This window comes from Drosophila kikkawai, chromosome 2R, assembly GCF_030179895.1.
Source record: "Drosophila kikkawai strain 14028-0561.14 chromosome 2R, DkikHiC1v2, whole genome shotgun sequence".
NCBI classification, from domain to species: Eukaryota; Metazoa; Arthropoda; class Insecta; order Diptera; family Drosophilidae; genus Drosophila; species Drosophila kikkawai.
Window position 1 is genome coordinate 20328920 of NC_091729.1, and position 12440 is coordinate 20341359.

At 43.8% G+C, this 12440-nt stretch overlaps 4 protein-coding genes across 6 annotated transcripts; 2 read left to right on the forward strand and 2 right to left on the reverse strand.

Moving 5' to 3' along the window:
• The first annotated feature begins 1297 nt into the window (after window positions 1-1297).
• Window positions 1298-4462, forward strand: LOC108071994 (oxysterol-binding protein-related protein 2). Of its 2 annotated transcripts, none has more exons than XM_017162967.3 (9): window positions 1298-1517; window positions 1616-1816; window positions 1887-2107; window positions 2261-2519; window positions 2598-2795; window positions 2852-3053; window positions 3116-3241; window positions 3309-3532; window positions 3600-4462. In XM_017162967.3, the coding sequence occupies exons 2-9, from the start codon at window positions 1782-1784 to the stop codon at window positions 3700-3702; spliced, it is 1368 nt and encodes a 455-aa protein (XP_017018456.1). In that variant the 5' UTR covers window positions 1298-1517; window positions 1616-1781; the 3' UTR covers window positions 3703-4462. The 2 variants fall into 2 exon arrangements, with proteins under 2 accessions (XP_017018456.1, XP_017018457.1); XM_017162968.3 differs by having other exon boundaries at window positions 1633-1816.
• Window positions 4463-4539: 77 nt separating this feature from the next.
• Pask (PAS kinase) lies at window positions 4540-8155 on the reverse strand. 2 transcript variants are annotated; one of them, XM_070284106.1, is made up of 4 exons: window positions 8137-8155; window positions 7723-7851; window positions 4970-7603; window positions 4540-4909 (listed from the first exon to the last, which is right to left on the reverse strand). In XM_070284106.1, exons 2-4 carry the CDS (start codon window positions 7760-7762, stop codon window positions 4665-4667), a joined length of 2919 nt encoding a protein of 972 aa, XP_070140207.1. In that variant the 5' UTR covers window positions 7763-7851; window positions 8137-8155; the 3' UTR covers window positions 4540-4664. The 2 variants fall into 2 exon arrangements, with proteins under 2 accessions (XP_070140207.1, XP_017018462.1); XM_017162973.3 differs by lacking the exon at window positions 8137-8155 and having other exon boundaries at window positions 7723-7989.
• A 979-nt stretch (window positions 8156-9134) lies between these two features.
• Window positions 9135-12373, forward strand: Phm (Peptidylglycine-alpha-hydroxylating monooxygenase). The gene is made up of 8 exons (XM_017163253.2): window positions 9135-9465; window positions 9906-9963; window positions 10043-10130; window positions 10196-10268; window positions 11294-11426; window positions 11486-11534; window positions 11592-11930; window positions 11999-12373. Exons 1-8 carry the CDS (start codon window positions 9274-9276, stop codon window positions 12165-12167), a joined length of 1101 nt encoding a protein of 366 aa, XP_017018742.1. The 5' UTR covers window positions 9135-9273; the 3' UTR covers window positions 12168-12373.
• Window positions 9957-10986, reverse strand: LOC108072195 (transforming growth factor beta-1-induced transcript 1 protein). The gene has a single exon (XM_017163254.3). The coding sequence runs from the start codon at window positions 10865-10867 to the stop codon at window positions 10265-10267; it is 603 nt and encodes a 200-aa protein (XP_017018743.1). The 5' UTR covers window positions 10868-10986; the 3' UTR covers window positions 9957-10264.
• Window positions 12374-12440: the final 67 nt, after the last annotated feature.

The window sequence follows — 12440 nt, forward strand, 5'->3', positions numbered from 1 at the left end:
GAGAGAATTCACAATAATAACCTGGAACAAATTATTGTAATAATAATAAATCAATATATATGCGAATTTCTTAACTAACAAAATCAGGATGCTTTATCAAGGACCTAAGTCAGTCAGAAGTTTGCAACGCAGTGAAGGACCCTGTAAACCATATATATTCTTGATCAGCATAAACAGGGGAATCTTTCTAGATATGTCAGGAAGAAATCAATTTTTTTGCCATTTTTGCAAAATTTTATAAGGGGTTACATCATTAAAATTTTAGATTTTGATAAAAAATTGAATTTTCAAAATTTTTAAATGAATTTTAATTTTAATTTTAATTTTAATGAAATTTATTACCTGTAGAAAATCTTGCACAGAACAGTTTTCCGATTTAAAATTAATGCTCTTTTGACCGAGTTATGATATTTTTAATTTAAAAAAAATCAAGAAGTTTTTTAATATAAAAAATCCGATTTTATAATACAAAATAATATTTTTCTAAGTCAAGGAATCATTTCCGACCCCATAAACCATATATATTCTTGATCAGCATTAACATGCGAATCTTTCTAGACATGTCCGGAAGAAATCGATTTTTTTTGCCATTTTTGCGAAATTTGATAAGGGGTTACATCATTAAAATTTACAAAAATGGCCTAAAATTTTGATTTCTTAAAATTTTAAATTTGGTATGCAGTTTTTTTAAATTAATAAAAACTAACACAAAACTGCTTTCCGAATCGAAATTAATGCATTTTTGGCTTACCTTGTTACCTGCAAGGGTATACAAACTTTGGCTGGCCAAAGTTAGCTTTCTTTCTTGTTTTTAATTTTTTCAATAGCAACTACATGATATAATATAGTAGTTTAATCCAGACTTCTTTATTTTAACGGAGTAGAACTTGTGAAATTTTTTCTTTTAGTTAAACTGAGAGATTAATTGACATTTACAGATCGATTCGGCTGCTGTTTTAGAATATGCTTTTTATAAGCTCGGATATATCTATATCTATATATTGACTAAATTTATTACCCCAAATGTGTAGAATACGCTTTATAACTCTCTTATATTACAAAAAATCCTGTTACTTCTCCATCCTATAATTGTGACCGCAACTGTGATTAAAGTCAATTTAGGGGTAAACACAACAACCTATATATAAGTACAAGTGTTTCTTTATCAAGCTCAAAATCAGAAATCGATTTAGAAAAATCAACTCTGCGAAAAGCTTGCCCCCCTTAAAAGCTACCCAAAGCTTTCTTATCATTATTGATTAAATTTTCGCCCAAAAGCTTTAACATTAGAGTAAGTGCTGCGTACAACACCTCAGCCTCAATTAGTGCAATATAAAATACGCTTTTAGTCACAATGTGAAGCAAAACAAAGCGGATCTCAGCACACGAAACAACACCTGCAGGCCAGCATTCATTAGCACTCAAAAAATCAATGAATGACAACAACGCTCAGTCACAAGATTCACTGTCGCCGTCGTCGTCCATCGAATAGCTCAGCGACTACCTCCCCACAAAAGGTACACAGCAGATCTACGCACACACACCCGCGCGAAACGTATCTTACATATATAAATATGTTTGTTTAATCAGTCTGCCGAATAATCTCATTTATCAGGCTTAAAACCTTTCCAGAACTCGAACATTGCCCCACACCGCACATGTCTGTCCCAGTGTAAACTTCTATGCTTTTGATCAGAAGAGGCTCATCGTGAACTGGCAATCAATTAAGAGGCACACCAACACAATCAGTTTTTGGGTCTAGCTGCACTTGACCCCCAACAATGGCCGAGGGCGACTACAGAGAGCATGTGGAGCGGTGAGTCCAGTCCTCCGAATTACTCATCTTCCGCCAGTCCACTCATAATTGATAATTTCTGGTAATCTAGAACTGAGCTTCCGGCCCCGATGATTTCCCGCAAAGAAGTCAGCATTTGGGCTATTCTGAAGAACTGCATTGGCAAGGACCTGAGCAAGATCACCATGCCAGTCATGCTCAATGAGCCGCTGAGCTTCCTCCAGAGACTCTGTGAGTACATGGAGTACGCCGAACTATTGACCGAGGCGGCGCAGCAGGAATCGCCGGCGGACCGGATGAAATACGTTGCGGGTGAGTGATATTTTACATGATACCTGATGGGAGTGGGCAGCGAAAATTGTCTGTGGTTATGGATTTACCATGGCCATTTATCAGAGCAGCGATAGTGAATCCAATTAAGTGCCCGCTATTATTATTCATTGAATATTTTTGCGCTCTCTTCAGCCTTTGCCGTATCAGCATTAGCCTCTAACTGGGAGCGACTGGGCAAGCCGTTCAATCCGCTCCTCGGAGAGACCTACGAGCTGCAGCGAGGCGATTATCGCATTGTCTGTGAACAGGTATCCCACCATCCGCCGGTATCAGCATTTCACGCCGAGTCCAAGGACTTTAAGTTCCATGGCACCATTAATCCCAAAATCAAGTTCTGGGGCAAAAGCGTTGAGGTTAATCCCAAAGGAACAGTCACCGTTGAGTTTCCCAAGTACGTACATTTTTTACAAATTGAAAGAAAGCTCTTTCTTTTCAAAACTATTTTTAATAAACATTTAATGGTATTTAGATGGAATGAAACCTATAGTTGGACCAATGTGAACTGCTGCGTCCACAACATAATCGTGGGCCGACTGTGGATAGAGCAGTATGGAAAAATGGAGATCTCCAATCATTCCACCGGCCATGTGGCTAGCCTCACCTTCAAGTCAGCCGGATCCGGAGCCAAGAACTTGCATCGTGTTGAGGGATTCGTTCGAGACTCAAGGTGGGCTATAAACGACATTGATAATATAATAATCATTGTCCGAAACCATCTTCTAGTGACACCAATCTTTTCTTTCTGTATGGCAAGTGGACCGAGTTTATCAAATGCTGTTCGGCTGAGTCCTATAGTCAGTACTTGAAACAGGGAACCCGGAAGAACGATGACTTCGATGGCTCGCCGAATGGAACACCAAAGAAAATGTTCTCGAAACTGAACAGCTTCAAGCTGAACTCCTTCCGCAGCCTGTCGATCCAAGACGTAAGTGTAAAAGTTTGTTGAGTTACCGCCGCAAATGTATCTCAAAAGACGTTACATTTTAGAATGAAAGCTATCCGCCCATGGAGCAAGAGGGCGACATACCAAAGAGTGACTCTGCATACTCGATTGATATTCCGGACTCCACCACCTTGTGGAGCTGTAAGCCCAGACCTTCCAACTGTAACGAGGTAAGGAGGAGCGTCAAAATACCCGGGATTTCCAGATATTTCAAATATTTCCTCCTTCTCTTTGAAGTATTACCAGTTTACGCATTTCGCGCTTCAGCTAAACGCTATGGATAATAATATGAAACCACCGCTAACTCTATGCCCTACCGATTCGCGACTGCGACCTGATATATTATACCTAGAAGACGGAAACCTGGATGGGGCGTCCAAGGAGAAGACTCGCCTCGAAGAGAAGCAAAGGCATACACGAAAACAAAGGAAATCCGCCAACAGTGATGACTGGACACCGAAGTAAGAACAATCTTGGTTGTGTTGACTTATCGCTTTTGTGCTAAAAACAAAAACTACGCATTTGCAGATGGTTTAAGTACGTAATTAACCCCCACACCAAAACCGAGGATTGGCTGTATAGTGGAGGCTATTGGGACCGCAAATACGAGAACACCGATACGATATTTTAGATACATTTTGTAGAACGCTTATATGCTTACGGTACATAGATATATTTGTAAAAAGTTTGCGAGTTGTTTAAACTTAGGAGTCGTTACTAATAACTGGATAATTGTACATAGTACGAAACTGTACTAATGATTGGAAACCATAGCACTCTCCATATCTATTCGATACGAAGCTATACTCTCAATTTATTTACATAGCGAAGTTGTGCTTAAAAAGGGTACTCTTACTGTTTAATTCTTTATTATTTTAGGAAGAAACTGACCTAGAGATTCCCAGCCATAACTCTCCATTTACATTTATATTGCCAAAAAAACTCTTTATTTTGGTACGAAACTGTTCTAAAATTATACCATTCTCCATAGCAAAATAAAGGTTGCCCATTTACTGTCCATTTCAGTACAAAACTGTGCTAAAAACGGATAATTTTCTTCCCTTCAATTCAACAAACCGTGCTCCTTACGAAACTTTAATAGGGGTTTCCAATTATTACTGTCAATTTCGTTTCCATTTTAGAATGAAACTGCTTTAAAATTATTGCCAATTATAAACAGCCCGTTTCCTTCCATTCGCAAGATCTCCCATCAGGTGATTCTAAGATATGAAAGAGTTGATCAAACCGCACAAGCATCCTTGGAAACGCATACATTTAGTTGAGAGCGCTTACCCTTGGTAGTATTTATGTGCGTGTATACATAGTTGTTAATTCGCGGCGATTCCATAAAAAGCAATTAAAATGTTATTCAGTTGTTTGTTGCACTTAAATGCCTTGTATGTTATTCTTTTGTTATTTGGAGAGGTAAGCTATAAAACTAAAACTACAAACAGGTAACAATAAAATTGATTTATTTTTGTCTACATTTTAGCTTCTTGCCCCTCTAAATCGTTAATTGTCCTTGTTCACAGATGCTGGTATTTACACATGACGGGATTAGATTTACACATTGTACACTATATGTATTCAACTTCACTTCAGATTAAGCGTTTTGGGTTTCGTGCTCACGTCGTGCAAGCTAACTACGTTATAAGCAGAGACGCAAGGCTCGAGTTTGTTCTTAAAAATATCGTTCTCCGACTTCGAGGAGCATATGGAGTGGCCGATCTCCGTGTGGCTGGGGTCAGGTATCGAGGTAACCCTTAGTTCGTGGTTGCTGACCGAAGTGTTCAGCTGGAACTGTTTCGCATAGAGTGTGTCCATCTTATTGTGTTTAGCTGCAGGATAAAGATACAAGGATAAGATTTCAGATTTCAAAATTGATTTTAGGACGGTACCTTCGTTCACGCACAACTTGTGCCCGATCCTGTGAGACGCCAGCAGCTTGGCCTCCTCACTGCCCCCAATGGAGCACTCTTCGATGTGCGAGAAGCTCTCCTGCGGCGAAATGGTGGATAGAACCGAAGTGCTGGAGTACAAGTAGCCGGAGAAGTATAGATCCGGATTCGCCTCGTGCGCCTTACAGGGCACAATCCACGAAAAGTTAAAAACGGAGGGATTCACCTCCTGGGTGAGCCAGGGATCGGTTATCAGCTGATGCATGGTGCACCGGTATTTGGGATCCTTGTTTAGCATGGAGCCCAGCAGCCGGTTAAGCGGCTCGGACACCACCTTTGGTATCTGGATCTCCGCCTTCAGCGTTTCCTCCACGTCTATGAAGGGATTCTCGAAGAACATAAGCACGTAGAGGGTGACTCCCAGGGCCCACATTTCCAGCTCTGGTCCCACGTATCTATTTCCAGCCAGCACCTCGGGACTGCAGTACTCCGTAGTGCCGTAGAATGTGGAGAAGTACTTGCCCTCCTCCATGAAGGTCGCAGACCCGAAGTCGATTAGTTTTATGTTGAAATTCTGATCAATGATAATATTCTCGTCCTTGATGTCGCGATGGAGTATTTTCTGCTCGTGCAGGTAGTTAACGGCGTCGGCGACCTGGCGGAAAATATAGCTGCCCAGCTTCTCCTCCATCAGGGGACGTCGTTCAATGAACGTCCACAGGTCCATGCCCGAGCCATGCTTCTCCATCACCAGTTGGTGGAAGAGGTCATTCTCGAATACGTCCAGCACGGACACTATGTTCTTGTGATTCAGGGTCTGCAGCAGATGAATCTCGATAGGAACTTCCTTACCGTCCCGGTTCTTAACCATGAACTGAGAGCATAGCTTCTCCTTCAGAATGAACTTGGTGATCACCAGCAGTCGGTCGGTGTTCCGGAATGCCATATTTACATACCCGTAGGCTCCGCGTCCGATCTGCCGGATGGAGGTGTAGTGCTTGCTGTACTCCCCCACGTACAGCTCGTCCTCGTACTTGCACACCAGCGACAGGGAGTTGGGCCGGCTGGAGTTCTGGGCGGCGGTAGTCTTGATCACTTGGCCCAGCGACTGCTCAATCGTGCTGGCCATGCTGTTGAATGTGGACGTGAGGTTCGCGTAGCTGTACTTGTCGCCGCCATCCAGACGCGTGCTGGGATTTCGGCACACCCAGATGCAGTACACCCGGTTGGAGCAGGGTAGGATCTGCAGCAGGACCGAGTAGACCACCTCTATTACCGTGCCATCCGCGTGGATGGCCTCGCCCACAAAGCTGCCATTTATGGAGCTAAGCAGCCGCGTGGCAGGATTACTGCCCGAGGCGTCGCCATTCTCGGTGGACTCCGGGGTCTTGGGCCTGTCCAGCGGCATTTCGTTGATGTGAGACTGGGATCCCGCCTCAAACTCGTCCGCGGGAAAGCTATTCGATGCATTTACCGGCGTTAGAATATCGTCGATCGTGCAATCGTCGGGCTGTCGCACGTCGCAGAACATTCCGCTGCTGTTGGGGTCCGGGTTGCAGCTCATGTGGGCGTCGCTAACCGAGGAGGGCTCGAGAGTAGGTGGAGCTGACTTGTTGGTGGTGGAGTTCTTCTTGCAGGACTGCAAAGAGGAGTCGAGGTTGTCCAGAACCAGCGGGTCGGTGTCCGGCTCCCAGTCGTTGCTGGTGATCGAGGTGTTCGACACATTCGGGCTCTTCTCCTCCCGCGAGTCCTTGCCGAAATTCGGCAAGAGCGAGGATATATGCATGTTCATTATCTTATCCTGGCCGTAGCCGAACATCAGCAGCGAGAACGGCTGGTTGCACATCAGGATGTTCCCGATGTCGTCAACCACAATGAGGCCACTGAGGTTCTGGAATACCCAGACGGTAATGTTGAAGGCGGGGCTACTCGAGGCAGGATATCCGGCCGGGGCACTCTCGTCCAGCGTCAGGAGCAGGCACAGCGGGAACTTCACATTGTCCGTCGTTCGTCCGGTGGCCCTCTGTTTGCGAAGGCTCTTCGGAACCGGATCCCTGCTCTCCGGATCGGGCAGCTTTATAAAAGGTATCAAAGCGACAATGTTCAAGCCAACCACGCCGTCGGTGGATTCGTAAAAGAATATAGTAGCAGTGGTGGAGTCGGCCGATGTTATCATCCCGAATCTGTCGATGCTAATGTGGCAAATATGCCGCTCCACGGGCTCCGCAACGGCTATGTGCCGTCCATCGCTGCTTATCTGGCGGATCCAGAGCGAGACCAGGATCTTGGACCCAGGCTTGGTCTTCATTTCAATCACCTTGCCGCTCAGCAGGACCACGCGGCCCTCGTCGCCCTCGATCTGCATCTCTGCCAGCGACGAGATGTGGCTATCCGTCTTCCCGTTCAGCAGGTCGAAGAAGCCCTTGTTCCGCAGCTCCTGGGACGTATAGCCCAGCAGCTGGCAGGCCTTGTTGTTCACAATGAAGATCTGGCCCGTGTTGGCGTCGATGGTGAATATAGCCTTGTTCGGATTGATCACCTTCGAGGAGTGCAGATTCGGTGGCGGCATGCTGAACGAGCTGGGGTCCATCAAGTTCAGCATACTCGTCGAGTCCTGGTGGGCCATGGGGTCATCTGAAATGCGTGCGTGTTTGTTTGTTAATAATTTAGCACAGCGCTGGCCTCGTTTCCATTTAACGGATGGCGATACCGCTAGCAATACCTTTAAGGGGGAACTGGAAGCCTAAACTCACCGTTGCTTGGGTCCATCACGTCGCCGTGATCCTCCTCCATTTATGCGCCAGATAGTTTTGAAATCCCCGCGGTTCCAACTTGAGGCCTATTGGAATTATATCTGCTGGAGCGCACCATAAACATTGGACCTGTGTGTTTATACAAAAATCAATGGTTTGGCGCCTGCGTGAGAGCGGTCTTCTGCGCAGTGTATCGAAATTGGAAGCAACATCGTAGTTATTTTAGTTAGGAATTTTGAAAAAAAAAGTACTGAATTGTTTTATATTATTATTTTGATTACAAATTTAAAAAAATTAAACAAAATTTTAATTTTAAAAAATTGTTAAGTCCTAATGATGGTTTGATGAATGAATGAATAATGAAAACTAAGACAAAATAGCTTTTCGAATTAAAAACTATGATTTTTGGCTTACTTATGATATATGTATGTATAAAAAAGTTATATTTGAAGAAAAAACAAAAAAGAAAGCTTACTTTGGCCAGTCAAAGTTTGTATACCCTTGCAGGTAACAATTAAAATATATCATAACTATACCAAAAATTCATTAATTTCGATTCGGAAAGCAGTGGTGTTAGTTTTTATTAATTTAAAAAAACTGCATACCAAATTTAAATTTTTAAGAAATCAAAATTCTTGGCCATTTTTGCTAATTTTAATGATGTAACCCCTTATAAAATTTTGCAAAAATGGCCAAAAAATCGATTTCTTCCGGACATGTCTAGAAAGATTCGCATGCTAATGCTGATCAAGAATATATATGGTTTATGGGATCGGAAATGGTTCCTTGACTTAGAAAAATATTATTTTGTATTATAAAATCGGATTTTTTAGATTAAAAAACTTCATGATTTTGTTTTAATTAAAAATATCATAACTCGGCCAAAAGAGCATTAATTTTAAATCGAAAAACTGTTCTGTGCAAGTTTTTCTACAGTAAATAAATCTGCATACTTCATTTAAAAATTTTGAAAATTCAATTTTTTTATCAAACTCCAAAATTTTAATGATGTAACCCCTTATCAAATTTTGCAAAAATGGCCAAAAAATCCATTTCTTTCTGACATATCTAGAAAGATTCCCCTGTTGCTGCTGATCAAGAATATATATACTTTATAGGGTCGGAAACGTCTCCTTCACTGCGTTGCAAACTTCTGACTGAAATTATAATACCCTGCAAGGGTATACAAAATATTATGATATAATAATTCAGTTATTTTAAGGTCTTCTTGGTGGTGTATCAATGCCAAAAGTAATATATGTTATTAAAAATATATTAAATATATTATTGTTTAAAAATATATAAACTAGCAGGTATAATTTATTTCACTCTCGTTTTGCACTTTGAAATCCACCGCTCAAGATATGCTCGCAGCCCTGGCATCTCAGCTCTGACTATCGATTATTGTGACAATCGATTCTGGGCTGAGCCTACGTGTGGAAAATATAGCTACGATCCCAGAACAATAAAACGCGAATTCTCTTCCAAATAGGAAGGTTTTTATTTTCGTTTTCTCGTTCAAAGTGGAGGCAGAAATACAGAGATACCGAAATGTCTCGAATACCCATATCTGGAACGCATCTTTCTTTGGGATGCCTCCTTATCAGCCTGATAGCTGTTAACGGCCTTGTGGGGAAGGGGATGCACCAGAGCTCGAGTCACCAACGGAATCTCGAGACCAACTCGGCAACAGGCACCGTAGGCTCCTTTCCGTTCCTGATGCCCAAGGTTTCCCCGCAAACCGTGAGTAACCCATATAGCCCAAGTAGCTCCGTATGGATTGTGTATCCGGAAGATTGTGTATCCGAAGAGTTAATTGCTGCACCTGTGCACTTGCATTTTCCTGTAATAAATGTGCAAGCACAAGCGGAAAGTAAATAAAAACTCGCAAATATCTATAGGGATTTGTTCTGTAGAAAAAGTTCTTTGTGCTCCCTGCAAAATGTAACCATATGGTTGGAGCGTCGCCTCGGCATATACACACACGATTCGCGACACCCACGGCGTTCGCATTGTGAAACCTGTAGATTGCGCCGCTTCGTGGAACCTGCGCTCTGGATACTTACACATCTGCCTTTGTATTGTCGGGGGTCGCGAAGGCCACGCTCTTGGCCCTTCGAATAACGAATATTACTTTACTAATCCTATGATATGCGTGTATTTTGATTACTAACCAAATTTAGCCGGATCTGTACTTGTGCACCCCCATCAAAGTCGATCCAACTACCACCTACTATATTGGTACGTCCCTCAGACCAGGGTTCTTTATATTTGGAAGATTGAACACGTTTTCTAAATGTTATGTTTCCCCAAAAAACAGTTGGTTTCAATCCCAATGCCACCATGAACACGGCCCACCACATGCTGCTCTACGGATGCGGAGAGCCCGGAACCACAAGGACCACTTGGTGAGTTTTGAATTTGGAAGAAGCTTCACTGGTTACACGTTACTAATGATAATTCCGTACAACAGGAACTGTGGAGAGATGAACCGAGCTACAGACGAGGACTCGGCCAGTCCCTGCGGACCCCATTCGAGCTCTCAGGTACACAAATCTTCTGTTAAGTAACGGTTTTGGTGGCACTGCAAAATTTTGCGACTTAGATTGAGCGCCCATTCCTGACACTGCGGACAAAGGGGATGTCCATCATGTACACTAAACTCGGAGCCACTGAGCTGTCGGCAGCAGACATTGCATTTGAAACACTCGGCATGCCACTTGGTGTTCAGGGCAATCACAGCTCGTCTGCCAATTGGCTCCCCACAGCCGGCACAGCGGGACGAGAACTGCTCCCGGAAGTGTTCCTTGCAGAAGAGGAATCCGTTCACTTCGTAGAAGGACGATGAAAGCAGCGGCTTGCTGCAGCTCAAGCACCGGAAGCACTTTTCGTGCCACTTCCGACCCATGTTGACCACGGCACGTCCCACGATGGGGGCCCGGCAGGTGGAGCACTTGACGGCATGCTTGCTGAGATAGCATTCGTTGCAGACCACCGCGTCCTTTACGGCGTAGAAATGCGACGGCTCCACCTGCCTCCCACAGTCCTGGCAGGTGAAGTGGAGCGGATGGTAGGCCTTGCCTAGGCTGCAGATCGCACGGTGCCTTATCTTCTCGTTGCACTTGCAACAAGTGGAAACAGACATGTTTCCCTGGAAGTCGGCGCTACAATTTCGTGACAGTTCTGGACAGAATACGAGAATTTAGAGTTGTTTTTGAGGAATGTTATCTGGCTTATGAATTGGATTAGGCCTGCTTTTATGACAGCTCGAAATTGTAACAAGTCCTCTGCCAAAAAGTTTCTGAGCTCTAGTGCGCTGTTCGTGGCGATCTTGATGGGGGAAAGAACATATGTTATACTGGAAGTTTTTAGTTTGATCTTGTTTTCCCATATTGACAAGTCTGAAGAATAAACGAAGACATTTAGTTAAAAAAGAGCAACTTAAAAATACGTAAAACGTATGCAGTCTCATCTGAAACCAGTTAATCTTTGAAATCGAAGACGTCAGGCAAAAGTGCTAATAAGTTACCTTATTGATACGGCTTTTATACTAATATTTGTCTTTACACAGATCATTTACGCCTGGGCGAGGGACGCTCAAAAGCTTGATTTGCCTCCGGGAGTTGGCTTCAAGGTGGGCAAGGACTCACAGATCAAATACTTGGTACTACAAGTCCATTATGCCCACATTGACAAATTCAAGGGTGAGTGAGAAGTGCTCCTAAAAACGTTTCTTTAAATATATGTTTACCTTTCCATATAGACGGATCAACTGATGACTCTGGCGTGTTTCTGGACTACACCGAGGAGCCGTAAGCCCCTTAAATTATTTATTTTTCTCTATTATAAACAAACTTCTCCCTTGGCAGCCGCAAGAAGTTGGCCGGAACACTGTTGCTGGGCACCGATGGTGCGATCCCGGCCATGAAAACGGAACACATGGAAACGGCCTGCGAAATAAACGAGAATAAGGTGCTGCATCCGTTCGCCTATCGGGTTCACACCCACGGCCTGGGGAAGGTGGTCTCGGGCTATAGGGTCCGATCGAACAGCGACGGCGAGCAGGAATGGCTGCAGCTGGGTAAACGCGACCCGCTCACGCCGCAAATGTTCTACAACGCCAGCAGCACAGCGCCCATTGTCGAGGGAGACACGATTGCCGTGCGTTGCACCATGGAGAGCACCCGCAATCGCGTCACCAAAGTTGGGTAAGTAAATGTGGGAAGAAATTTAGCTTGAAAGGGGTCTTAGTCGCTCGTTAAATGTACACCTACAGGCCCACGAATGAGGACGAGATGTGCAACTTTTATCTCATGTACTATGTGGACCGTGGCGAGACTCTGGACATGAAATTCTGCTTCAGTCAGGGCGCTCCTTACTATTACTGGTCGAACCCCGACACTGGCCTGCACAACATCCCACATATCGAGGCGAGCACCTTGTAATTTGCCGTCAATTCAGCGCGCGGAGAGTGAAACGAATGTACTGTCTGGATTATTATTTCGTCGTGCCGTAGCTCGGCCTCATGCTGTATCCTCTGTTCTGTTCGGCGATTCCTGTTGCAGATCGACCACCAATAATTATTTATGTAAAATATATATATATATGTGTACGTGTAAATAAACATATGTAGATACTTCGCAACCCCCAACCAGAAAGCTTGGTTTTAACTGTTTGTTTTCCGTCGATTAGGCAAGGTCAAGTGGCAGTGAACCCGC

Coding starts and splice junctions, on each gene's coding strand:
- LOC108071994 (XM_017162967.3), top strand. CDS start 1,782: ATGGCCGAGGGCGACTACAGAGAGCATGTGGAGCG. Junction 2,796..2,851: donor GGATTCGTTCGAGACTCAAG/GTGGGCTATAAA, acceptor ACCATCTTCTAG/TGACACCAATCTTTTCTTTC. Junction 3,054..3,115: donor GCAGCCTGTCGATCCAAGAC/GTAAGTGTAAAA, acceptor GTTACATTTTAG/AATGAAAGCTATCCGCCCAT.
- Pask (XM_070284106.1), bottom strand. CDS start 7,762: ATGGAGGAGGATCACGGCGACGTGATGGACCCAAGCAACG. Junction 7,604..7,722: donor CGTGATGGACCCAAGCAACG/GTGAGTTTAGGC, acceptor CACGCATTTCAG/ATGACCCCATGGCCCACCAG. Junction 4,910..4,969: donor CAAGTTGTGCGTGAACGAAG/GTACCGTCCTAA, acceptor TTTATCCTGCAG/CTAAACACAATAAGATGGAC.
- Phm (XM_017163253.2), top strand. CDS start 9,274: ATGTCTCGAATACCCATATCTGGAACGCATCTTTCTTTGGGATGCCTC. Junction 10,131..10,195: donor GGAACCACAAGGACCACTTG/GTGAGTTTTGAA, acceptor TCCGTACAACAG/GAACTGTGGAGAGATGAACC. Junction 10,269..11,293: donor GACCCCATTCGAGCTCTCAG/GTACACAAATCT, acceptor GTCTTTACACAG/ATCATTTACGCCTGGGCGAG.
- LOC108072195 (XM_017163254.3), bottom strand. CDS start 10,867: ATGTCTGTTTCCACTTGTTGCAAGTGCAACGAGAAGATAAGGCACCGT.